Raw genomic sequence first — 26,350 nt, 5'->3', positions numbered from 1 at the left:
TGGAGGAGCCTCACTGTTCCTCTCAGGCCATACGGGGGGGGGGGGCTGGATGGTGGCACAGAGGTCAGATGCCCAGCCCAGCCTTCAAGCACCCGCGGCACTAAGCCCAGCCCCACTTTCCCAAGTGGGGTGCCCAGCTGCACTTACCTCCTCCTCAAGGCTGCTGCTGCTGTGCTTGCTCTCCTTAGCCAGGTTGCTCATGATGGGTACGAGGGCAAAGTCAAGAGGGAGGCCCACTCCCTCTCCATGTGAGAGACCTGGCTTTGTATCCAAAGCTTCCTTAGCAATAGGATGGGAGACCCCTTAGGATAGGCCAGGAGGAGGGGGCAAGGGGATGGTGAAAGGGCAGCAGGAAAGGACTAAGGCAGGACTTCCCTCGGACCCTCCCCTTCCTTCCTTCCTTCCTTCCTTCCTTCCTTCCTTCCTTCCTTCCTTCCTTCGGTGGGAAAATATTTGAGATGAGGGAGGGAGAAAAACAGGCAAGAAACACAGCTGGAGAAGTGTCATCCTTCATGAGGAATGAAGAAATGCACCATCGCCTGGAAGTGGCCAGCACATGGCCCTCACCTACTTCACATATCCAGTTTGGTGGGCTCTGGGGGAGGGGATACCATGAACAGCATGAGAGACGATGTTATGTGCGCAATGTTACCCAGCCCCCAGCCTGCCCGGTTTTGGCAGGCAGCGGGTTGCTCTCCTCACAGTGTTGAGAGGCTGAGCCGGGTGGCATGAATCTGAAGAGAAGTGCAATGCTGCCCAGTCCCTAGCCTGCCCAAAGTAGGCAGGGCCATGTGCTGGCCACTTCCAGGCAATGGTGCATTTCTTCATTCCTCACAAAGGGTGATACCTCCCCAGCGCGTGCCCAGTGGCCGGGGCTGACGTGGCGGTCCCTCGCTGTTTCCAGACGGCCTTGTGGAGCTAAGACTGAATGCGTTTCAGCATAGATGGCCACCATGAAATTGTACATTGGCTCCCAGCTGGCCCGGGCCAAAGCTGTGGGGACCGTTCCCTCACTGTTTCCAGGGTGGTTTCGTGGGCCACATGAAAACCACTTTGCGGGCCGGATCTGACCCCTGGGCCTTGTTTTTGACATGTCTGGCTTAGATGGTTAATAAATATCCTTATATATTTATATGTAATTGAGGGCTAAGGTGATATATGTATTGGGCCTGAACTGCAAATATAATTGCAGTAGTGAGGCTGAACAAACGTATTAACTTCAGTTATGTTCACAGTTGTGTGTCTACTTTCTATTCAACTTCATATAATTCTGAAAATATTTTTGGAAATTATGTATTAGTAAGAAATTTATATTTCATAGGAATTTAGGTGAAAATTTTTTGGATTCAATAATTGCAAGTCTATAAAAAGGGCCTTACTGTAATGAGGCCTGGAATAATACTGTTTTAGAATAATAGCTGTGCATGGTTCCCAAACAATGGAGTTTGCTAAAAAACAACAACAGGAGGCATTGATTGTTTATGAAATTGATATCTATCTATCTATCTATCTATCTGTCTGTCTGTCTGTCTGTCTGTCTGTCTGTCTGTCTGTCTATCTATCTATCTATCTATCTATCTATCTATCTATCTATCTATCTATCTATCTATCTATCTCACACTATTACATATACAGATAGTCTTTGACTTATGAGAATAATGGAGCCTGCCTGTTATACTTGTAAGTTGTGATGGTTATAAAGTGGGTCACCATGTCAGCAGACCCATTTTTATGACCTTTTTTGTGGCAGTTGTTAAGCAAATGCCATAGTTAATTAGTTATTAAGCAAACCCATTGTTTTCTATGGGAGATGTTGCTGAAAACTGGAAGTAAATGCTAGTTGAGGGCAGATACATCATAAATCACAGTCACATGATCCCGGGACTCTGCAAATGGCCATAAATACAGGCTGGTTATTGAGCCCCCAAAATGTAGTCATGGTGAGGTAGATGGCATGTAAATCTAATGACTAAATGTGACTATTGGGAAGACCCTGGCACTCAGAATTTAGGAAACGGATTCTAAAATATCTTTTGGGGCTGTCGATTGTAATTTTGAATGGTTGCTAAGTGATTCCTGCATTCAGGAATACATCCTGTTGTTCTAAAGGACTTATACTCAGGTTTGGGTGTGTATTAGATTGCAGTCATTTTGTAGTTTTATTTTAAAATCATTGTTATTAAGAGTTGGATTGCATGGTAATTTAACATTCATGGTAATCTAAAAATGAATTTGTCCCATTTTCAAAAATGCGATTCTTTGTTTTTTGTCTGTTTCTTGGCCAAAATCTTGAAAGCAGAAGTCTTTTATTAGATTTTAAGACTATTCTGTTGAACAAATGATAATTAATCACATAATTTACTTATAGTTTCCTTTCTCCAGTAAAACGTTAAATGATAAAATATTCATATTTTAGGCAATAATTTTTATTGTTTTTTTTAAATCCATATTTGGTATCCTATATATATATATGTTTATATATATATATGTGTAAATTACTAACAAAGAATTAAGGGAGTAATTTACACAAATATATGAACTGTCCGGTGTGACTACAGCCTGTTCGATGGCCTTTGAGATAAGGCTGAAAACAGGAAATAAAGATTTGCCCCATGTTTGGGGCCTAGCAAGGTAATCTAATAGTTAACATATCACACACACACACACACACACACACACACACACACACACACATATATGTTTTCTGAGGTTTTCGCGGGTGTCTGTATGTGGACCTTTGGTCATTCGGGTTTTTTCCCGCGGGAAAAAACCCGAATTAGTACAACATATCCCTAAAGATATATATTGTGAACATGTTCTTATCTCAAAATTATATAATAATTATATATAGTACATAATGAATATGCATTTCCCCGACAACATATAAGATAGAGCTTATAATTGTTTGGAAGAAAGTCCATAGTTTTCAATTAAATACCCATTTGAATTATGTTAACCTCTTATTTTCAAAATGATAATGGTTGCAAATCTAATATGTTGGTTTTTCTTGTAGAATTTATTCTTTTTAGATTTTTTTTCCTGTGATTCCAGACTTCCGACTGTTTGGATTGGCATCTAAACTTTATGAATATGTTTTTCTTGAATTCTGAAGGACAGCTTCAAACCTATGTTGTAACAGGGCATGTAAAAATGCACATACGGTATGAGAAGAGCTGGATGCAGTTTTCTGCCTTCCACAAAGAAAACTCTAATCCTTTTACCCATAATCCTACTGTATTTTCCTCACAACTCCTGGGAAGAGGCTATTCAGTAAAATGTCTGCCATTAGCTACTTTTCCCCTGATAAAGTATCTTTGATGCTGATGCTACAAAACCATTGCCAAATACTTCGGCTTTCATTATTCCATGGTGAAGCAGATAATGTACAAGTGGAAAAATATTCAACATCATTATTACTTTTCCCAGGAATGGTCATCCAAATCACTACAAGAATTAGGAATATACTACTCTGAAAGGTTGCACAAAATACATGGTAATGGCTGAGAAGCTGCAGATGATTTTCATCTGATGGATCTGATTTGGACGAGTGTGACAGTACCAATCAGAAGCCCCAATACACACACACACACACACACACACACACACCTCTTTTTATAGCCTTATCTCTATTTTTTTCCAGTTCTTAACATTTTTTCTACCTCTCCCCAACCTTATCTGTCTCATAGCCACTGGTGTAGCCTCAGTCAGCTTGGGTGTAAGGCTGATATTATCAATGTTTTACTTTTTCCTAAACATTGCTGCTGCTGTCAGATATTTAGTTTCCTGGTTCTTTGTGGCAGTGATGGCTGCCACTCAGAATTGTTTCCTGTCCAGTTCTTCAGTTTGCCAGTACCTCTTTCCTGAGGTTGTACGTTTTCTGAACCTTCCTTCTCTGTGTCTATCTATTACTGTGCTGGAGTCAATTATATTTCCATAGGCATTTTTGTTGCTATTGGTATTATGTACTTACTGATCTGCCTGACATTCTATTTTGCTCTCACTCATCTTCAGCTATTCTTGTGGCGCTGTTATTACAATTCTGGTGGTTCCATAGGTTCCTTTCTGTAATGCTGTTACCTTTGGACTCAACTTTGGTGCCTTAGGCCAGGGCTTTTCAACCTTTTCACCCATTGTACCACTTTTAGGATATGGCAACATCCGAGTACCACCAGTCGCCTAGCAAGGTGTCAAAAACGTGATGACCAAAAAAAAAAAAAGGAAAAAAGTGATGAAGTACAGGTAGTCCTCGATTTACAACAGTTTGCTTAGTGACTGTTCAAAGTTACAATGGCATTGAAAAAAGTGCCCCCCAAGCCACAGCCAAGCAAGACACCTGCCTGCCCACCCGGCGGCGCTCTTCCTCCTGTCCAGGGTTTTCATTGTTGTGAACGTTTCTGTTGAGGATTGGCAGCGGGGGTGGGGTGGGGGTGTTTGGCTTTTATTCCCCTGATTTGCTGGGTGGTTGCAGCAGGTTTTGGTCACTTCACATGACCCTGGGACACTGTGACCATCATAAATATGAATCAATTGCCAAGCATCTGCATGTAAATCACAAGACCCTGGAGATGCTGCAACATTCCAGCTGATCGGTGCTTCTTCTGGGCTCAGCAAAAGCGCCAGGATCAGCGTTGAGCTCCAGCTGGAGCCTGGCGCTGATCCTGGCGCTTCCACTGAGCCCTGACAGCCCCAAAGAAGCGCTGATCCTGGTGCTTCTGCTGAGTCTTGACAGCCCTACGGCTCCAGCCGTCTCTCGCTCAGGCTTGTGTGGTGCTGCCACCGGTTCAGCTCATTCCCCTCCCCCACTACCACTTTTCTAGGATGGTCGCGTACCACCTGCCAAGTGCCAATGTATCACAGGTGGTACCCGTACCACTGGTTGAAAAGCCCTGCCTTAGGCTCTTTCTGGGCTATTTTATTATTACTCTTTTTTCATTTTTTGTTGTTCCTCATCTCTGTTTCTTTTGTCTTCCATCTTTAACTTTTCTTCATTGCTACCACCCTTTATTTTCCTCCAAAATTTCTTTTCCAGTCAGGTGTGTGTATGTGTTTTGCAGAGCTACTACTTCAAGTAAAGGAAGGACAAGCCCCTTAAAAGATAATGAGCAGTTAGGAATAAAGGCATTTTTTTGGTATGCTCCTTTGTCTCATGCCTCTCTCATTGCTTGATGTCAGCGTTCATGAGTCCATCATGAAGAAACAGGAGTGGCATGTGAGAGAGGATACTAAGGAAGAAACCACTGTTTTTCAGAAAGCACATTGCTGCTTCGCTCAAGTTTTCCATTCATAGTCTATTAGAACATTTTGTGGATAGAAGGAATAAAAGTGGAACTATTTAATAAGAAATGTGTTTGGAAAAAATCTCAGCAAAAGAACGTAATCTCTGGAAAGATATCATGTTTGAGACTGCAAAGATCTGGATGGCTTAATCACTGAAGGAACACTGGATTAGGGATTGTATCATTAGATTCTCCAGAGAATAGCAGAACAACTGACTGCGATCTGAAGCTTAACGTAATGTAGTCATGCAATGTGACAGTGATCCTAACAAAGAAATAGAAATTAATGTCTGCTCAAATCAGATCACTTTCCTCTGAAGGTGCCAGCCACAGTTGCCAGAAAAACTAGACCATACCGTTCAACTGGGAAGCTTATCATTGTTCGATTCCCATAGATTGCTTCAGTGATGCCTTTGTTCTGAGTCTGCTGAAAAAAAGAGACTGCCTAATGGGCTGTGCCTCTCACTGAAGGCAATGATTATTGCTGCATAATTACCAGAACTTCATGCAAAGTTTTAGAACTATCTTTTTTTGATTCAGCAAGGAGAGCAACACCAAGTCAGGAGATTTATAAACTAAAGGTATTGCAGGGTTTGTAACTTCCTATTGGATTTCCAGTTATAGGCCAGAAATTTGGAATAGAAGGATTTGCTGATGAACTGAGAGATGTTAATAAGATAAGGCAGTTTGGAAGAACTGTTTCAACTTTGTATGTTCATTGCTGGATGATTGGAGGAATTGAACACAGAGGAAAGAATAAGGAGAGGAAGTTTTATACTCTCTACACCAGGGTCCTCAAACTCGGCCCTTTTATGACTTGTGGACTTCAACTCCCAGAATTCCTCAGCCAGGCACACTAGCTGAGGAATGCTGGGAATTGAAGTCCGCAAGTCATAAAAGGGCCAGGTTTAAAGACCCCTGCTCTACACCAGTAATCTTCTCCCTCTTAGGTGCCATCTGCAGATAGGAAGAATAAAAAAGAACCTTGTCTGCAGCAGACCAGGATTAGAGGAAAGATTTTGATTGTGTTGCTGCTATGGAGCCTGAACTCCTAGCCAAGATTTGTCCCATTGAATCAGCTGTGTCTGTGAAACTTCAGGTGTTACAGCAAACAAATACCCAAATCACTCCAGAACATCATCTTTGAGAAATTTCACAGTCTCCTCACTCAGTATCTTGGTAGGGCCCTCTTGAAACTATTAGAAATAGCTCAGATTGCTGACAGTAGGCAAATACATTTTATTATCTATGTTATTTTTTTTTCTACACTTTCAGGCTTAGAACTGCAACTCCCCACTGTTTTAGATTCTGATGAGATCACAGTGCAAGAGCTTCAATTGTCCATACAATTACTAGAGAAACCTATACTTGTGGAAAAGATTGACAAGCAAGCGCCCAAAGCTGGTTCTGTGTCTGCAATGCGCAACATCTTTGCTACATCCACTTTTGGAACACCCTCTTCTACCTATTAAGACAATTGAATTAATTTGTCAATTATCTGTCATCAAATGGAAATTTAAAAATGCGAATAAATACCTGAGGTGCTATGTCTGATATCAGAGGGACAACTGAACTGAATTTGCCTATAATGCACTCAGTATGTACCTCCAAGGTACATCTCCCCTTTAATCACTTTATTGCTACCAACCCTTCATCTTGCCCTCCAAAATTCCAGCATCTACTGTTGTTCATGTGTTGGACATTCTACAGGAGAGGCAGACTGCTCAACTCCTCTTTAAAGAAACAAATTTGGCCAAGACTGCATACAGATGCGTTGCAGATACATACAAGCAAGTGGGTGCCAAGATTCTGGTGGGTGATTTGGTTTGGCTTCCTGTGAGATTTTTACATCTAAAAATCTGGATTCAAGGTTTATTGCCCTTTTCCCAGTTACCCAGCAAATTAACCCATTGGCCTTTCATTTACAGTTGTCTGCTTCGCTGAAGGTTTAGAGGCTTATCTGGTCTTCCATTAGTCATTATTCATTTGTGAAGAGCCTCTCTGTCCCTTGCATTCAAAATCCCCCTTTGGGGGAGGGGAAGAAGGGGGTGTGAAATGGAATATATTCTAGCTTCTAGACGTAGGCGAGGACTTTAGGAGTATTTTAGTCATTGGAAAGGCTATCCAGTTCCATCTGGAATTTCCACATAAACCGTATTTCTATAAGTGCTGCCACTAACAATACACAATTATCTCGATGGACAAAGTTGATTCCTTACTTTCTGACAGAGTTACAATCAACTCTCCAAATTTCTCTGCGCCAAATGGAGGGGGGACTTTCCCAACTGTCTGATTCTGAGTGACAAGACTTACTCGTTGAACTTGGGGAGCTGCCAAGCAAGGGTGGGAGAACGAGTCTGTAGACATTTCCCTTAGCAACCTACCAGAACCTTCTTTGATCCCAGGAGGGAGGACTGATGGGGGAGTAATTGTAGAGGGATATGCAGATAACCTTAAAGATGGAATGCAAGAACTTTTCAGTAAACAACTCAGACTGGGAAAGAAGAAAGGTTAAGAAAGTAACTCAAGCCTGCCTTGTTTTTATGTGGTATAAAAAAAAAGCACAGAGAAAAAACACTCAAATTTTCAAGATTCTGTTGTTGTGTCCTATTATCAATAATGTAGAGTTTTAGTGATACTTGTGTTGCCTGTTCCCCAGCTTGACTTACCTGGATAAGATAAGATAATCTTTATTGTCATTTTTTACTGTGGGCACAACGGCACACATCAAAAATGAAATTTAGTTGCCCGCTCTCAAAGTGAAACACATACATGTCACACACTTGAAACATACTATATGCAACATATGTATAGGCCCACACCCCTACATTTACATAAAATATTAAATATCAGTGTAGTATTCTTCCAACAAATAAATACTACATAATGTAGTCATAAATGTATATAAATGTAATAAAATAAATATGCAACCTTGTCTTAAGCATATATAAACGTAAAGACAAGTGTATATATGTTTATGTAAATCGAGAGAGGTGTGTGTGTGTAATGCTGTCATAATCCTCTATCTTTCACATTGCTGCTAGAAATCTTGAAGAATTTCCCTGTGTTACCATAGCAACACGATGAATGTGGGGAGTGGTATCAGCCGTCAGTAAGCTCATATGTTGTTACCATCTGGTGACTGAGCAGTTTTTGCTCCACTGAATTAAGCTACATAGTTACAGTTTAATAATAGAAATACATGTTCCATATTCCAGTTTTTCTTTGCTGATTAGAAAGTAATCTTTCTGTAAATTTAGATGTTGCAGTATTGTTCCTAATACAAACAATTGTGAATAATATGTATTGATTCGCTGATTGTTTGAAGCAGTGTGTGAGACACAGCTAGAAAGATCTGTTAAGGCTCAGAGTACTTGCATTAATAATTTGAAAGTACATGAAAAGAAATATAAATTTAACTTAGGAGTCCCATCTTTGCTAATTATTTGCATGTTAGCCCCAATAAATCCTAATTTCACATGTGTTGCCTTAATCATATAAGGCATATGTGGTCTTGTTCAGTATCTTTCCCAAACACCTAACTGCATATAGATTTTAAGAACTTTTCAGCAATGCAAGAAGCATACAATGGTGGGTTTACATTGCTATTTACCTGTGAACTAAAATATTTAATAAAAATAAAAGTATGTTTGATAAGGAAAAATGTTATTAATCCAGAATTAATAACTGGATTTAAAACATGATTTATATGTCTCTCAGAGGGATGACTGAAAAATTACATACTTTTAAAACATTGATTTTTTAAAAAAATATGAATCAATTATCCACCTTTAAAATATGTGTGATTGTTTTTTTTTTAATTGAAAAGTTTTAAAATACATTTTAGCTTTAACAATCCCCCCTCCCCCTCCCCAACCTGTCCCTCCCTACCCCTCCCCCCCCTTTCCCCCCTCCCCCCCCCCCCCCCCCCCGACTTCCCAGAGCTAAGTACAGGGTATAAAAACAAAGAACAATCATAAACATCCATATGCTACCAACAATAAATTCTTAAATCTATCACTCTCTAGCTCATATAAAATAACTACGAGCAATATTAATATTACATATAAAAAGAAAGAAAAAAGAAAAAAAAGAAAGGAAGACTTATTCAAATGCTAAGTGAAACTTTTTAGTCCCATATTTCTTCTGAATATATTCAATCCATTTTTCCCACTCCATAATATAACGTTCTTGCGAATGATCTTTCAAATAAGCCGAAATCTTTGCCATTTCTGCCAGGTCAGAAACCTTTAAAGTCCATTCTTCTATAGTCGGCAGCTCCTCCTTCTTCCAATACTGACCTATTAAGAGTCTTGCTGCTGTAACTAAATTTAACATCAGCTTAGTGTCCACAACAGTAGCACCTGTAATTATACCCAACAAAAAAAATTGCGGACAAAACTTTATCTTTTGCTTGAAGATCTTCTGCATATTCCACCAAATTTTTATCCAAATAGCCTTGACCTTTTTACAAGTCCACCATATGTGAAAATATGTTGCATCTTCACCACCACACCTCCAGCATTTTGGCTGATAGTTCGGATACATACTTGCAAGCTTTTTAGGATCTAAATGCCATCTATAAAACATTTTATAAAAGTTCTCTCTTAAGTTTTGAGCTTGTGTAAATTTTACGTTCCTCACCCAGATCTTTTCCCACATATCCATTGTAATAACTTCTTGGATGTTCTGGGCCCATTTTATCATACAGTCTTTAACCAATTCTGTTTCTGAATCAATTTCTATCAATGCAAGATATATCCGTTTGATATGTGCTGGACCCTGATTTCTAATTTGCTTTATCAAATTTTCATCAGTCATTGCAAAACCAGTTTTCTGATCTTTCCACCTGGCCCGTAATTGAGTATATTGAAACCAGGTTTGAACAATCTTCTCATCTCGCAAGAAATTATACGATTTTAAACACCATACACTTCTTTCCAAGCTTAAAATCTCCTTATATGTAGTCACGTCATGTTTAAAACCAACATTTATGTTTTCTATTGCGTGTTTTGGAATAGCCCACAATGGTATCTTGCAGTCTAGCTTGTATCTATACTTTTTCCAAACTCTCAACAATGCCTGTCTTAAAATATGCACTTTAAACACATTATCTACCTTCTTATCATACAACAAATACGCATGCCAGCCAAATAACAAGTCGTGGCCCTCAAGATTTAATAATCTCTCTTGTGTCAAATTAATCCAATCACTTATCCCTGCTAACGCAGCAGCTTCATAATATAATTTAAGATTGGGCATTTTAAGACCACCTCTTTCACGAGTATCCTGCATAATCTTAAGTTTAACTCGTGGCCTTTTCCCTGCCCAAACAAATTTATTGATACCCCGTTGCCATTCTTCCAAATTAGAATCTTTCTTAAGAACCGGTATCATTTGAAATAATAAAAATTTAGGCAGGACATTCATTTTCACTGCTGCGATTCTTCCCAACAAAGACAATTGCAATTTTTCCCAACTCTCCATTTCTTTTTGAATTTTACCCCATAGTTTTTCATAGTTATTTTTATATAACTTTGTATTAGAGGGTGACAAAAACACCCCCAAATATTTGACCCTTTTAGCAATCTCAAATCCAGTTAATCCTTCTAAAAGAGCCTTTTGCGATACTGTCATATTTTTGGCCAGAATTTTAGTTTTTTGTGCATTAACTTTAAATCCAGAAACCCTCCCATATTGCCTTATTATCTCCATCAGGTCCACAACAGAACTTTCTGGCTGGGTCACTGTAACAACCAGATCATCTGCGAACGCCCTCAATCTATAATCCTGATCTCTAATTTGAATACCCTTGATTTTTCCGGAGTTCCGAATTTTTATCAATAATATCTCCAATGTTAAAACAAATAATAAAGGTGATAACGGACACCCTTGTCTTGTGCCCTTCTCAATATTACATGCTTCAGTCAAACTATTGTTAACTATTATTCGGGCCGTTTGTTTTTGATATAATGCCCTAATTGGTTGCAAAAACTTATCCCCAAAATTCATTTTATCTAAAACTTTCATCAAAAATTGCCAATTCAATTGATCAAAAGCTTTTTCAGCATCTAAGAAAATTAGCGCCGCAGGGATCTGGTTGTTCCTTTCCAAAAACTCTAACACATCAACTATATGCCTCACATTATTTTTCATTTGCCTACCACTAATAAACCCAGTTTGATCCCCATGAATCACCTGTTGCAGAACCCTCATCAGTCTGTTAGCCAACACCTTAGCAAATATTTTATAATCTGTATTTAGAAGTGATATCGGTCTATAATTTTTAACTTGAGTAGCATCTTGATCTTCCTTCGGAATCAAAGAAATAAAAGCAGTTCTCCAAGACGGAGGCACCTTTCCCCCTCTCTGAATTGATTGAAACAGTTCCTTTAACGGCTTTATCAACTCCACTTGTAAATTTTTATAGTAAACTGCAGTCAAACCATCCGTACCTGGCGCTTTATCCAACTTCAATTCCTTAATTGCTATAAGAATTTCTTCTTCTGTTATCAACTGGTTAATCTCCTCTTTTTGTACTTGCGTAAGAACCGGGATGCTAGCATTCTCCAAATATACATCAATGTCTTTTTCATTAATCTTTTCCTTAGCATATAATTTAGAATAAAAATCCACAAAGGCTTCCTTAATAAGATCCTGTTGAAACACAACCTTTCCCTTATGTTCAATTTTATCTATATTAGAAGCCCTTTGCTTTTTCCTTAGTCTATAAGCTAGCCATCTACCTGGCTTATTAGCATTGCAAAAAGTATTATGCCTAGCAAACCGCAAGTTGGTTGCCACTTGATCAGCCATCAATTTATCAAATTGTCCTCTTAATAGCTTAATAACCTCCTTAGTCTTCACATCCAATGGGTTCAAAATTAAGGCCTTTTCTTTTTCCCTAATTTCATTCTCCAATTCTTTCCTTCTGGCTTCCAAAGTACGTCTGTATTTATTATTCATATATATCAACACCCCTCTCATATAGGCCTTGCTGGCATCCCAAACCATGTCCATAGAAGTATCCTTATTCATATTAATTTCAAAAAAAAACTTCATCCGCTGCTTACATTCTTCCACATTTCTCTGATTTCTAAACAAATTCTCATTTACGCGCCACGAGCGCCTATCTCTATTGTCCTTATTGATCTCTAACCAAACTGGACTGTGATCCGAAATGTGTGATTGTTATAAGTGATATCTGTTTTGTGTATCATCAAAATTAATCTCATCCTGTATGCATTATAATTGGGTTAAATTAAAGGAAAAAAAAATTTTCTCAGTTGCAGAACGAGGAGGAACCTGTTGAAAACCTGCCAGTGGTAAATGATTTTCCACCACCTTACAGCAGCATTTCTGCAGAGAATTCAGGTAAAGACATGAAAGTCTGGTATCAGAATAGCTTCCTTGATGATTGTTGTGTAAACAATCTAGATTTGCAGAGAAATAAATGACTGATAAATCTATCCTTATTAAATGGTACTTATTTTACATTGCAGAAGAAACAGGCAAATAATGCTAATTATAAAAGTTATGACACATTATGTAAGTAATTCTATAGTATGTTGCATTGTTGGCCGTGAAGCCCTACCTCCCAACAGTACGTTAAGAAGGAATAGTATGTGGAAGAGAATCCTTTCTCCTTCTAGTGCTGCTTAGATAATAGTTACATAATACCACAGTGAAGAGATCACAACTTTATAGAACTTAACCAATCTGCCACGTGCTATGTATTGAATGATTGGGTTGCTACTTGGGGCAGATGGGGGCATTTGCAGAATGCCTATGGTTAGTCATAAGGGTGGGTGGATTGCCAAGCACCGAAATTGGGATCATGTGAACACAAGGGTACTGCAGTGGCTATAACTTCAGGTACAGATCATGAGTCCCTTTGTTCAGCACCGTCATAGTTTCAAACAGTCGCTGAACAAATGGTTGTAAGTCAAGGGCTATCTTTATAAAGTCCCAAATCATCTGTGTTTTCAGTTAACTAGAAATATTCTTGAATGTAGCATTGTATTAATAGGATAAATTAATTATACCACAATATGTTTCTAAATTTCATGTGATTCTTCTTGTATTTGACAATTTTCTATTTTACAAAGAAATTTTTATGCTAAGGAAGGAACCACTTATTTCAGAGTGAATCTGTTCGCTTTTCTGTCATATAACATGCTTTGTTTTATACAGATTATAAAATAAATGTGCTATTTGTTCATATTTTACTGTTACTATAAAGTGCCAAAAGAAGATAAAGGAAAGGACAATTTAAAGATCGAAAAGCTAGATAGTAGAAGACCACATTCATATTTTATCAGGCATTTGATAGTTTAAAAAAAAGACAGTTGGCCTGAATAAAATATTTTTTGTTCTGAGAATAAAGAACACTATAATCAATGGTGAACATGCTTATTTAATTAATATTTACTTAATAGCTTTTCCCATTCTTTCCTACCTCTGAGGAGCTCAGATGGCACATGTAGTCCTTTCTGTTTCCTTAGTCCTGTGAACAAAGAGATTGTAGTTCGAGAATAGGCGACTGTTATCATTATGCGTTAAAACATGCATTAAAGTTAAAACATTTATATGCCACCTGTCTGCAAAACATCCTTAGATAGTAGATAAAATTAGTGAGCCTTTTGCCTTAGTGAGGTCTTGGTTTCCATAGTCTTAGTCTGATGTTTTATTTATAAACAGTGGCTTTTACGACTGATGGTTAATTTGATCTCTGTGCAGAAATGCCCATTATTATGACTGATACCCATGGAGAAGCTTTATTGTGTTGTTTGTTTTGTCCCCAATTGCTGTTCTTGTCCTTACTTACAAATTTACCCCTTTTCGGATTTTGAGCCACTCTGATTTGAGAAGGGATTATTCTCCACAGTTATTTATACTGCACTGTTATCCATCAATCTTTCCCAAAGTGGTACCTCCAGATGTGTTGACATGAGAAGTCTGGAGGTACCATATTTTTCGGACCATAAGATGCACCTGACCATAAGACGCACCCAGTTTTTAGAGCAGGCAAACAAGAAAAAAAAATTCTGAACCAAATAGTACTGGTATACTAAAACAGGGCTTTTCAACCTTTTCATCCATTGTACCACTTTTAGGACAAGGCAATGTCCGAGTACCACCAGTCGCCCAGCAAGGTGTCAAAAACTTGACCCCCCACCAAAAAAGGGAAAAAATGATAAAGTACAGGTAGTCCTTGACTTACAATGATTCACTTAGTGACTGTTCAAAGTTACAACGGCACTGAAAAAAGTGACTTATGACCATTTTTCACACTTATGACTGTTGCAGCATCCCCAGGGTCATGTGATTTACATTCGGATGCTTGGCAATCGATTCATATTTATGATGGTCACATTGTTCCAGGGTCATGTGATCGCCTTTTGCAACCTTCTGAGAAGCAAAGTTAGTGGGGAAACCAGATTCACTTAACAATCATGTTACTAATTTAATTTCTCTCTCTCCTTCTCTTTCTCTCCCTCTCTCCCCCTCCCTCTTTCTTTCTCTCTCCTCTCTCCCTTTCTCTCCATCTCCCTCTTTCTCTCCCTATTTTTCTCTTTCCCTCTATCTCTCCCTTTCTCTCTCTCCCTCTATTTCCCTCCCTTTCTTTCTCCTCTCTCCCTCTTTCTCTCCCTCTCTATTTTTCTCTTTCCCTCTATTTCTCCCTTTCTCTCTCTCCCTCTATTTCCCTCCCTCTTTCTTTCTCCTTCTCTCTCTTTCTCTCCCTCTATTTCTCTCCCTTTCTTTCTCCTCTCTCTCTCCCTTTCTCTCCCTCCCTATTTCTTCTTCTCTCTCTCTCCCTCTCTTTCTCTCTCTCTTTCTCCCTCCCTCTCCCACTGTTCCTTCCTTCCTTCCTTCCTTCCTTCCTTCCTTCCTTCCTTCCTTCCTTCCTTCCTTCCTTCCTTCCTACCTTCCTACCTTCCTACCTTCCCTCCCTCTTTGTCCTTCCCTCTCTGCATTAGAGCAGTACCCGCAGAGGTGGCCCTGCGGCCCGGCTTTCTCTTGCAGAAAGCAAGCTGAAACGGAGTGAGGGAGATTGCCAGAAATGTGAATCGGCCGATCTTGCGCTCCTGCAAACTCCCTTGCTCGGTTTCAGCTTCCCTTGCTACAAGAGAAAGCAGGCTGAAACGAGGGAGATTACAGCAGCGCGAGATCAGCTGATTCACATTCCTGGCAATCTCCCTCACTCCATTTCACCCTGCTTTCTCTTGTAGCAAGGGAAGCTGAAACCGAGCGAGGCAGATTGTAGGAGCGTGAGATCGGCGTTTCTCAGCACGTGCCGATTCGTGCTCCTGGCAATCTCCATTGCTTTCCACTTGCAGAGGTTGGGGCTGGCCATAAGGATCACCTTCGGACCATAAGACGCACCCTCGTTTTTCCCCCCACTTTTGGGGAAAAAAAGTGTGTCTTATGGTCCGAAAAATATGGTAATTCATTTGGAGGGCATTGGAGGAATATATTTATTCAGTACATCCGCTCCAAGAATATAATGGGTTTTGACATTGATGAGTTTTATGTTGCCATTTTTCTGAGAATAAAAAGTTGAAGTGTTGACTTTTCAACCATAACGTATTTCAGTTAAGAAATGTTAGTCATAAATTAACTATCTTATCTCTCCTGCCTGCCAGCGTATTTTGATTACAAAGATGAAGCTGGGTTCCCTAAACCTCCTTCATATAATGTAGCTACAACTTTGCCTACTTATGATGAAGCCGAGAGAACTAAGGCAGAAGCTACTATTCCCTTAGTTCCAGGAAGGGTAAGTGTGCTTTGATTCTCTGCATCTTCATATCAAAACATACGAAAAACTAAATTTGTTGATGTTGATCTCTGTGTATTTTCAAGTGATGTTTAATAGGTGATGTTTAATAGGTAATGTTTTCCCACAAGCATAATTAGGCCTATACAACTCCCTAAGAAATGAGTTTAAACTAGGTGTGCTGATGTAATTAGATAAATAACAGAATGATTTATCAATTTGTGCATTTTTAGGAAATGTAGGTAACACTTTTAAATGCTTTTATATTCTTGCTCTCTTTTCCTCATTTCAAATCACCAGAGTATAGTTATAAGGTTGCTATGCTAATTTCTGTATTGTCCTATTTGTACATTAAATACACTTCACTTAGGTCTTTCTTTTTAAATTTCTCTTTAATTATGGTATAAATATTTCTCATATCTTAGTGATTTATACTGAACTAGGAGAAGGTAGGTGTGCTTTATTAAACACCTGTCTGTGACCAAAATTGTGGAAACCTTTTGGGAAAAGTGTATTTTTGAGGTTTGATGGCTAATAACACCACTTTTTTTTGGAGTAGTACCATATATCAATGGAAAGATAATTTAATCAGGAATGTAATGCAACACAGTTTGTTCAATTATCTGTACTGTATTCTATGAAAGGTTATAGCCAAATAATGAGAAAAAGGAAGCACAACTTGCTTAGGTTGATATGAGGTAGCTTTCCTTCATCTAATTGTAGCCAATGAGCACGAGTGTTTACAGAGCCAACCAGGTGTCATCTTGTTTTGGCAATGAGCCAATCAGATCACAGTAGGATTCATTTATTGATGTCATGTATTGAAGCTGAGAGGAGGACATTTGTCAGTATATTATGTGATCGCTATCAAGTTGGTTGGGTTTTTTTTTCCTTTCATTTAGTGAGCTTGTAAAATGTAATAAAATTAAAGTAATGGTGCAAAGAGTTGACTGGTTGCCCAGAAAGTGATGTAAAATAGTATTATTAAGTGAACAAGGCTACAGTTATAAAGAAATTAGAATCAGAACTGATGGAAACTTAACCAATGGTGGCATTTCTACTGTATACTTTTCCCAAAAGGTTTCCACAATTTTGGCCACTACTGTACACTACTAAAACTCTTTTGTCTGTAACCTTTAACTGGGCAAAATGGTGCCTCATAGAACAATGCTTTTTGAACTAAGGTACCTCAATGGAATAACTTACAGAATGCACCCCAAATCCAGAACCTATGACTCCCATGGAATTGAAATTTAACAAATTTTATAAAACATGGCATTAAAAATAATAAAAAACAGCTTATGATACATAAGAAAATGTATCACAAAACATTCCCTGTCCTCATGTTTGACTGCTGTACAGCTGCTTTCAAGGCAGATACATCTCTGAATATCTCCCTGAATTTTTAAGAACTTTTCCAGAACATTAAAAGTTCTGCCGTTGTTGAAGGCACTGAGGAATATCATAAGGAAAATCTCTGATTTTCACAGGTTTTTTAGTTTATTCTCCTTAAAGAAAGGTGACATATTGTTATTATGAATCAGATTTTTACTAATCATTTTCTTCATTTCTGTGACAGGAGGAAGAGTTTGTGACACGGGATGACTTTGATGATTCTGATCAACTGAGGATAGGAAATGATGGCATTTTCATGCTAACTTTCTTCAGTGAGTGCTTTTAACAAAGTACTCTTAGCGAAATTGAAATTGAAATGACGTTTGATTTTCATATTTTATAAGGTCATCTACATAATAGAAATATTTTCTTCTGTGCTGTTACAGAGATTGCACATCTAATAGTAATAGTAATAACTTCCACTTTCATCATAAGTGTAAACAATGTTAGTAACTTACCTTCTCTTAAAATACAGCAAATGACCTTTTCTTCCCATATGTCACATCTTACTATAAACAAATTACTGAAGTCTCATTGTTTCAGTCCTAATCACCAAAAGCCCATTAAGGGCTAACAGAGAGAACAATGTATCTGATTAAATAAACCAACTTCCTTTTACTTTTAACAATCTTGATCTTCAGTGCCTTGAAATAATGACCTAGAACTTGATTTCTTTTCATATTTTCTTTGTCCCTTCTCACAAAATTCTGCGAGCTTTTACAAGCCTCTTTTGTAAATCCAGTATAGGAAAATAATCCATGTCACTCTATTGGTTAATTATTTATATATTCTTTTTAATTATTAAGTAATGAGTGGGTTTCTTTTGAATATCCATTTCATAGACTGTCACTTTTGAATTCACTTTTCGATCAGTCTCAATCTTGTCAAGTAAAACTTGTTCCTCCTTCATAACATCTTTTACAACTCAATCTGTCTATAGAAATAGACACTATTAAAATTAATGTCTAGGTCCATTGTTAAAAAAAATATCCATCCGTGGGTCCAGTGTTAAAATATTTTGCTTCACTCTGCGCTGGTAAGTCAAATTAAATATTTTTCTCCTTAAATTGTAATCTTTAGTACTTTCTGGATCCCTCCAGTGTCCAGCCTTGAAGATCTCATCCTATCATTTAAAAAAAAGAAAGGATTCTTCTAAAATCCCATTTTAAATCCATCTGAACACTTAGTCTGTAAATTTTCAAAATCAAAGCTAAGCAATTTCTAAAAATGATTAGAAAAGGAAGTATTGTGAAGTCAGTTTCCTTAAAGGCATCAACTGGTTTGAGCTAGATAGGTATTCCTTTGCCTCCCAGAGCTGAATACTTGCTGGAGACTGTTGCCGTGTGCAATTTCCTTGCAAGGAGAAACTATCTGAACATTTGGCGGCAATCTCAAATCCTCTCCCTGTCCGGAGAGGAATTCTGAGCAGCCAGTCTACTCAACAGCTCTTCACTCCACCTTGGTCTTCAGTTCCACTTTTAGCAGTTTGCTGTTTTTTCCCCTTGAAGTTCCAGAGCTGATCATTTTTGACCCAAGAAAAGTCGTGTGTCCATTACGTCTTTTAATACAAATATCAAAACTGTAGCGGATATAATGATAAGATATAAGGATACTAATAGACAGCAGTGCTAATTTAGGAATGTGATAGGGTTTATGCTACCTCTCTATTTTAGAGGCCTTGAAGTGGAAATATTAGAAAAATTGAAGGGAAACCTAAATACTTCCACCAATGGTCATAAGACCAACTCACTTTGCTTCCACAGTGGTTGATGAGATTTCTCTGGGAAGCTCAGAATCGGGCATGCAAGCAGTTACCCTTTTTTACCCTTTTCTCTTCCTATCTCTTCAAAGTGATGCTGAGAGAGGCATTCTGATTACTAGCCGTCTATAAATTGCCTTTTACATTAGTCTTTTTAATAACCCTGTCAAATTCTTCAGGGTGTCCTGGTAGCAGTGAGGTTTTTTTTTTTAGTACAGTATGATCATCGTCAATAACGAACAAAATTAAATCCATTATCTGGAATTAAGGAATTAAATCTTAAGGCATTTTCTTTGTTTTGCTTTTTTAGTGGCATTCCTTTTCAACTGGATTGGATTCTTCCTCTCTTTCTGCTTGACTACCTCAGCAGCAGGAAGATATGGGGCTATTTCTGGATTTGGTCTTTCTCTCATTAAGTGGATTCTGATTGTCAGGGTAAGTTGCAGAATGGAAAAAGAAGTTTCCCAAGTTTCACAACTCTATTTGATGCAGAGTTTACATTATTTCCTCCTTGTGAAAGTTTTAGAAGACTAATTTAGACAAAACTATTATGTATTCTATTCATTATATTTGGGAAATACAATATAATAGATTCTGTTTCATCCCTACGGTCAGTTGTGTGGAGTCCTTAACATACACGTGCACACTAATTTGCTTAGTCTTCTTTCAAACTTCTTACTTCTTTTAACTTAATGGTTTTTATATTTTATTGTGCAGCATTTGGATACATGTTAGAAAACTTGTGTATATTAAACCTTGTCTGTATTTCTTTTAGATAGGCACTCTGCAATAAACAGGAGTCATGAGTTTGTTACAAGCAAATCATGCAAGATTAATCTTTTTTTTCTTCTTTGATAAAGTTATTACCCTAGTTCCTCAGGGAAATGCTGCAGCCGTAATTATCTGGACCTCAAACACTCTTTCTTTCCCTCTTTCTTTTTATTTATTTATTATTTATTAATTTAATTTCTATACCGCCCTTCTCCCGAGGGACTCAGGGCGGTGAACAGGGCAATACATAAAACAAGATACAAAAATTAAAAATTATTAAAAAGTAATTAAACAGTGCCCATAATAAATTAATACAGATTAACAGTTAAAATCCATTTATAAAATCCAACCCCATCCCATCAGGCCAGGCCAGCTTGTTCAAAGAGATGGGTTTTAAGATCGCGCCGGAAGGAGCGGAGATCGGGCGCCATCCGGAGCTCGACCGGAAGATGGTTCCAAAGATCCGGTGCACCCACAGAGAACGCCCTCCCCCTGGGGGCCACCAGTCGGCATTCTTTGACCGGTGGCACCCTGAGGAGGCCCTCTCTGTGGGAGCGTACTGGGCGGAGGGAAGTTGATAATTTAAAATTACCTGCGTAGAAGACAGGATTTGCCATTAATTTATATAACTATGTATGTGGACTTCCCACATATATTTATATGGTTCTCTTCTACCAGTAAGCTTCCCAAAGCAGCACATAAATATAATGAAATAAGTTTAAAAAACTGAATTGGATAATATAAAATAGAATTTATATATAGAAATTTTCCTTAAGCATGGAAGATGAACAACATTTTTAAGGGAAAAAGAGGGAACTTGAAGGCAAAACAGTCCTTAACGTTAATACCACCTCTATTAAAAAAATATTGTACAAAATTGTCTTTAAACATAATTCAGTCATTTTTGTCTTTAAACATAATTCAGTCATTCAAAATCTAAGCTTAATTTCAGAAAACGTAACTAAGAACTAGGCAATAGATACTAAAACGTGATTTGTAAGAAGTGTTTTGAACTTTTTATGATCACAGCACTTCTCTGCTATTCTTTTAACCAGATTTCTTTTTTCAGGGTTCTATGCAAAACTGGAAAATAATGCAGTTGCTGCAAGAGTTTCATTTAACTTTTATGAGCCAGGTTCTTAGAATAGCTTTATCTTTTTCAGATCCTTAAAAACCTGTAAAATGAATGGGACGCACACACACACACACACACACACACACACACACACACACACACCCCACGATATATCAACTCAGGGACCTTGTGTTTCTACCTTTCCAATCTGATCCAACCGATTGGGCATGCTATAGATCTCTTCAACCGAAGAGTGTCGACTGGCGGGAACTAGAAGACGGGCTTTTTCTGCTGTAGTCACTGCTTTGTGGAATAGTCTCTTCTCAGAGATTGGCCCCAACCCTGTTGGCTTTTCACAAAGCTTTAAAAACCTGGCTGTGTACCCAGGCCTGTGGCTCAGGCGTTAAGGGCCCTGTTCCTTGGCTTTACTGTTGGTTAACTATCTGCTGTATGTATTTATTTTTTGGCTGTTTTTATGGTTTCATTGTTTTGAATTGTTTTAACTATAATTTGAGAATTGTAAGCCACTCAGAATCACTCGGTTGAATTGGGCGACTATAGAAATTGAATGAATGCATAAACAAATCCATATCCAAAGTACTTCTGGAGCATTTCAAAGTGCGCAGGGCCCAAGAACTACACATGACACAGATCAGTGCAAGAGGTAAACATATTTGTGCATCAAAACTTTGATGCAAAAGGAATTGTTTCTATTTGAGGAAGAATATGCAGAATGCCTAGTCACTTACCTTTTCCAAGAGCAGATTTTCCTCATTGTTAACTTCAGCAGTAAAGTACGTTGTGTTTGTTCTGTTTCTTCAACAAAGAGTGATCAAGCAGCGACTGTCCTATATTCTCTTCCGCTAAGAAAGTATAAGTGAAGGTATTTTGCAACTGTTATGTCATAAAGGATTTCTTCCCAGAACTATTAATACTAGCTCAATAAATAATTTTAAATGAGCAGCAGTTATTTCAATACTAAACTATTCCTGCTTTGGAGGATTTAGCAGTTGTTCTACTTAGCTACCAAGTAATTAGTGTGAAAAATCCAACAAATGTTTACCAGCTTAATACATTCCTCATTTTTTGTTTTTAATTTTTAGTTCTCTACCTATTTCCCTGGCTATTTTGATGGACAATACTGGCTGTGGTGGGTGTTCCTTGTATTAGGTAAGTGGCTTTCAGTGAATTTATTTTAGTGTTACCAAATTGTTGATTTTTATTTTACCTGGGGCTATAAATCAGAATTTAATTTGTAAACTTAAAAAAAGATTTCATAAAATAACATTTCTTTTAGCTTTCTGAGTTAATTTAATTTTTAACTTTAACTTAATTCATTACTTGAGAACGGTCTAAGAATGTAGGGCCCTTTTTAGGGATTTCATATAAAGGAATCCTGCCACCTAGCGGAAATGTCATTTGTTGCATATTAAAAAATATTGTCTGACTCTTATGTTGGCCAAGCGCAAATCCTATAAGCTTAATCACGTCGTCAGAGAAAACAGATGAAAGGAAGAATCAGATTGGTCAAATTTCTTCAGAAGGTTTCAACATTATTATGAATCACTAGAACACAGGCTTAGGTAAATATATGCCACAAATTAGGAGAGACATAAACAATTTCCAAATGATTATGGTGTAGTTAAATAATAGTACCAAGAAAATGCTAAAAAGCAGGAATGCTTTCTTTAACAAAAGCATCTTGTTACAGGAAAAAAAAAACTTCCCAGATTCGGGTAAAATAAATGTTAAATAATTGACTAATGGAAGCCGGTATAATCAAACCCATGTTTAGAAGCATCTATGCTCTGTTTCAGTGTTACAGAAGTTATAAATTTTCCTAGAAGTGCCAGTTTTCAGCAAAAGTGTCATAAAACATAGTCATGTGACCACTGGATGCTGCAAACGGTCATAAATCAGCCATATTGTTGGGCACCCGAAATATAATTACATGATTGTAGGGACCCTGATTATCAGAACTTCAGATTCAGGCCATAAATCCCCTTTTCAGGTCGGTTGTAATTTCAAATAGTTGCTAAGCAACTGGTCATAAGTTGAGAACTACCTGTAATTTGAACTTACCGGTATTTTTTAATAGATTTTAAAGGTCAAGGGGGCTAAATATGGAACATTCTCCCTTGGCTCCATTTAGGCCTTTGAACAGGAATGATTTGTTGGTAGTTACATTTTTTTTAATATTAGTCTTAAGTTTTATAGTATATGTAATACTATTTGTAATTGTAGATTTTGTTGGGGAACAAACTCTTTAGTGTTGGAGATCTTGCCAAGCACATGCATTAATAATAAAATGCCAAATGAGTATGCATACACAATATTGCATGTTGGGATAAACAAAACTGTAAATAATTGATTTCACAGTGCACTGAAACCTTCCAAAAGTTTTTTGAGGTTTTTGCTACAACAACTAGTCTGGCTATCTCTCTGTAAAAAAAAAGTGTTGATTAAATGTTCAAGTAATCTGAAGTTTGCTTCATGTTGGTTTAAGTAAAGAAATGATATGTCTTTAAAGGTCAGAAATCACAAATATCATCAAAACAATAAGGAATGTGATAATTATTACTGAAAATGTATTGTTCAATGAATGTATAGGTTTTAGATCTACATGATCCTAAGAATTATGGATAAAATTTCACCCTTAAACAGAGCTTCCCCATCTTGCTACTCTGTCTCTGACTGTGTATTTCAACACTCCTAATCTGTAGCTCTTAAACTGGCTGAATAGCACAATATAAGACAAGGGAAGGAATAAACCTAGGGTTAAGTACCTTAAGCACAGTCTGTAACTGTAAGGAAATATAGATTGCTTGGATATTAAATGTCTTTTTTCTGATTTGGAACTCTTCTATTTATTTTAGTAATGTGACTTTGAATGTGGGGTGAATATTGACTAGTGCAGTATAATGTTTAGAAGCAAAAATTAAAAACAATGTTTACTTTTCAACTTCAACTGAAGTTTGTTTTTCTGTTTGTTGAGTAAAATAACAAGCTCGTAGTTAATAAATCAAAGTTTCCACTTGGATATATACCGGTATATATCTTTTATTCTTTAGAAATAACTTTAGCCTTTTTGAACTTAAGTTACTGTTGCTTAAACAGCTCACTCTTAAGTGCTGGAAGTTTTATAAATTTTCGCCCAAACCTCCCAATTCCTTCTGTTCCAGTTGCCACTTTGTCACTTCAGCCTTCTCTAGTCTCTAGCCCCTCTTGTAGGAATCTGACTAAGATGAGGGGCTCCAGTTTTATATTCTTTCAATGACAGTCAGCCCAGTTACCATGATTTGTTTAAGTTAGTGCCCCCTATAGGGCTAAAGGAAATATTAGCTTATCCTATCAATATTGATGGATCTTTGGAAGTCTAGAATATGCAAACGAAAGTAAGAGCAGTTTCTGAATGATTAACTTGATTGTCTGTGGAATGATAAACAAATTAGACCATAGTTAATTTTAAGTGAAATGATTTGTAGGAATGCTCTCTCTTTCTCCAAGTGTAATATAAAGCCTAAAAATTCTTGGCAATGTTGCATTTATAAAAAAAAGGCAACAGACTGTTGGAGGTGAAGCAAGGGACAGGACATTGATGTATAGTTTGTTAAGCTAAGGCAGACATGTCAAACACAAGGCCCAGGGGCCGGATCCGGCCCGCGAAGTGGTTTCATGCGGCCCGCGAAGCCATCCTGTAAACAGTGAGAGAACGGCCCCCACTGCCTTGGCCCTGGCCCAGAGACCCTCCTTCTGCCAGAGACCCTCAGATCTGTCCCACTCCTGCCCAGGCCCCCATAGGCACCCTTGATGCGAACGATGTAGAGCTGGCCACGCCCACCCAGTATGCCATACACACTCTAGCCACACCCACCCAGTAGGCCACGCCCACCCTGGCCATACCCACCCGGCCCCCTGAGGGCAACCGCAATGCTGATGCGGCCCTCAATGAAATTGAGTTTGACACCCCTGAGCTAAGGCCACTATATACATTAGAAATAAGATTATACACACACGTTTTAGAAGTAAGATATGTGTCTTATTTCTAAAATGTGTGTGTGTATAAGCCAGATTCACTTAAGAACCATCTTATTTGATGATTTACTTAACAACTATGGCAAGAAAGGTCATAAAATGGGACAAAACTCACTTAAAATGTCTCACTTAGAAACAGAAATTTTTGCCTCAATTGTGGTCATACGTTGAGGACTACCTATACAATTCCAGAAATGTCAAACAGTCTCCATTGCCTAAGGGAATTTCTGCTTGTAGTTTCATCAAAAGCTGGACATCCCTGTTCCTAACTATCTTCAGTAGGATGGAAGCTCCTTCATGTCTTTGTGATGGTTTAGATTATTTTGGCAAGGGGGGGGGGAAACTTGAGACCACTTTACAATTCTATCCAAATCAGGGATTCCCATCCTACCAAACTCTTTTCCTTTTCATCTCTTCCCTTTCACTGAGAATTGCTTACCTGCCAACAATCCTGGTTTGAAGATGGATTGAATTAGCAGAAAATCACTTGACTTGCTCATCAGTTGACCTTGTACCACAGTAAGAAATGTAACAAATTAAGGAAGACCGTAACAAATTAGAAACTGATTGTTAAACACTTGAACAAACAGTGCTTTTTGGATCAAAGGGAAATGAGCTTACATAAAAATGTTCTGTACTTTTTCTATAGGCTTTCTTCTGTTTCTCAGAGGATTTATCAATTATGCAAAGGTTCGGAAGATGCCAGAAACATTTTCTACGCTCCCTAGGACAAGAGTTCTCTTTATTTACTAAAGGTAATATACTTCAATAAAGTTTGCTAATTTCTAGGGTGCATGTTTTTGTGCATATGTTGTTGTTGTTAGTTGCGAAGTCGTGTCCGACCCATCGCGACCCCATGGACAAGGTTCCTCCAGGAACGTTTAACATGTATATATATAGACACATGTTTAAAAAAAAAACCTAGAAAAATTCACTTTTCCCTGTTACTTATAAAATAATTTATAAAATTATTTGTTGCATTTGTTGTCTTTTTTGTATGATCCCACAATACATTTTTGTAATTCAGTCATATTGAGTGCTAAAAGAAGCTTTCGAACTGCTTTAGGAAAATGTGTTTCCTTGGCCTATATTTGTCAGATAGATGTTCAGTACTGAATTAGAAGGCAACATCAAAACCCAGGGAAGAAAAACACATCACGAGACAGGCTGTGTAAAAGAATGCAGTTAGCATTAGCCACATAAAGACACTTGAACTAGAGAAGGTTTTTGTATGTGTGTGTGTGTTTTAAACTGTGGCTAGC

The 26,350-nt window shown here is 37.9% G+C and overlaps 1 protein-coding gene across 1 annotated transcript in view; it reads left to right on the top strand.

The window, feature by feature from the left end:
• NDFIP1 (Nedd4 family interacting protein 1) overlaps nt 1-26,350 on the top strand; it is a 42,213-nt gene that overhangs the window by 3,676 nt on the left and 12,187 nt on the right. Inside the window, exons 2-7 of the mRNA XM_081318609.1 lie at nt 12,563-12,650; nt 15,923-16,053; nt 17,633-17,720; nt 19,518-19,642; nt 22,157-22,223; nt 25,738-25,843. Of these exons, the coding sequence (XP_081174735.1) occupies nt 12,563-12,650; nt 15,923-16,053; nt 17,633-17,720; nt 19,518-19,642; nt 22,157-22,223; nt 25,738-25,841 (603 nt within the window). The 3' untranslated portion in view covers nt 25,842-25,843. The remainder of the gene's footprint in view (nt 1-12,562; nt 12,651-15,922; nt 16,054-17,632; nt 17,721-19,517; nt 19,643-22,156; nt 22,224-25,737; nt 25,844-26,350) is intronic.

Source organism: Vipera berus (genome assembly GCF_964194415.1).
Source record: "Vipera berus genome assembly, chromosome: 2".
Classification (NCBI taxonomy): Eukaryota; Metazoa; Chordata; class Lepidosauria; order Squamata; family Viperidae; genus Vipera; species Vipera berus.
The sequence above is the reverse complement of the archived record's forward strand: the minus strand, read 5'-3'. Positions and strand labels throughout refer to the sequence as shown.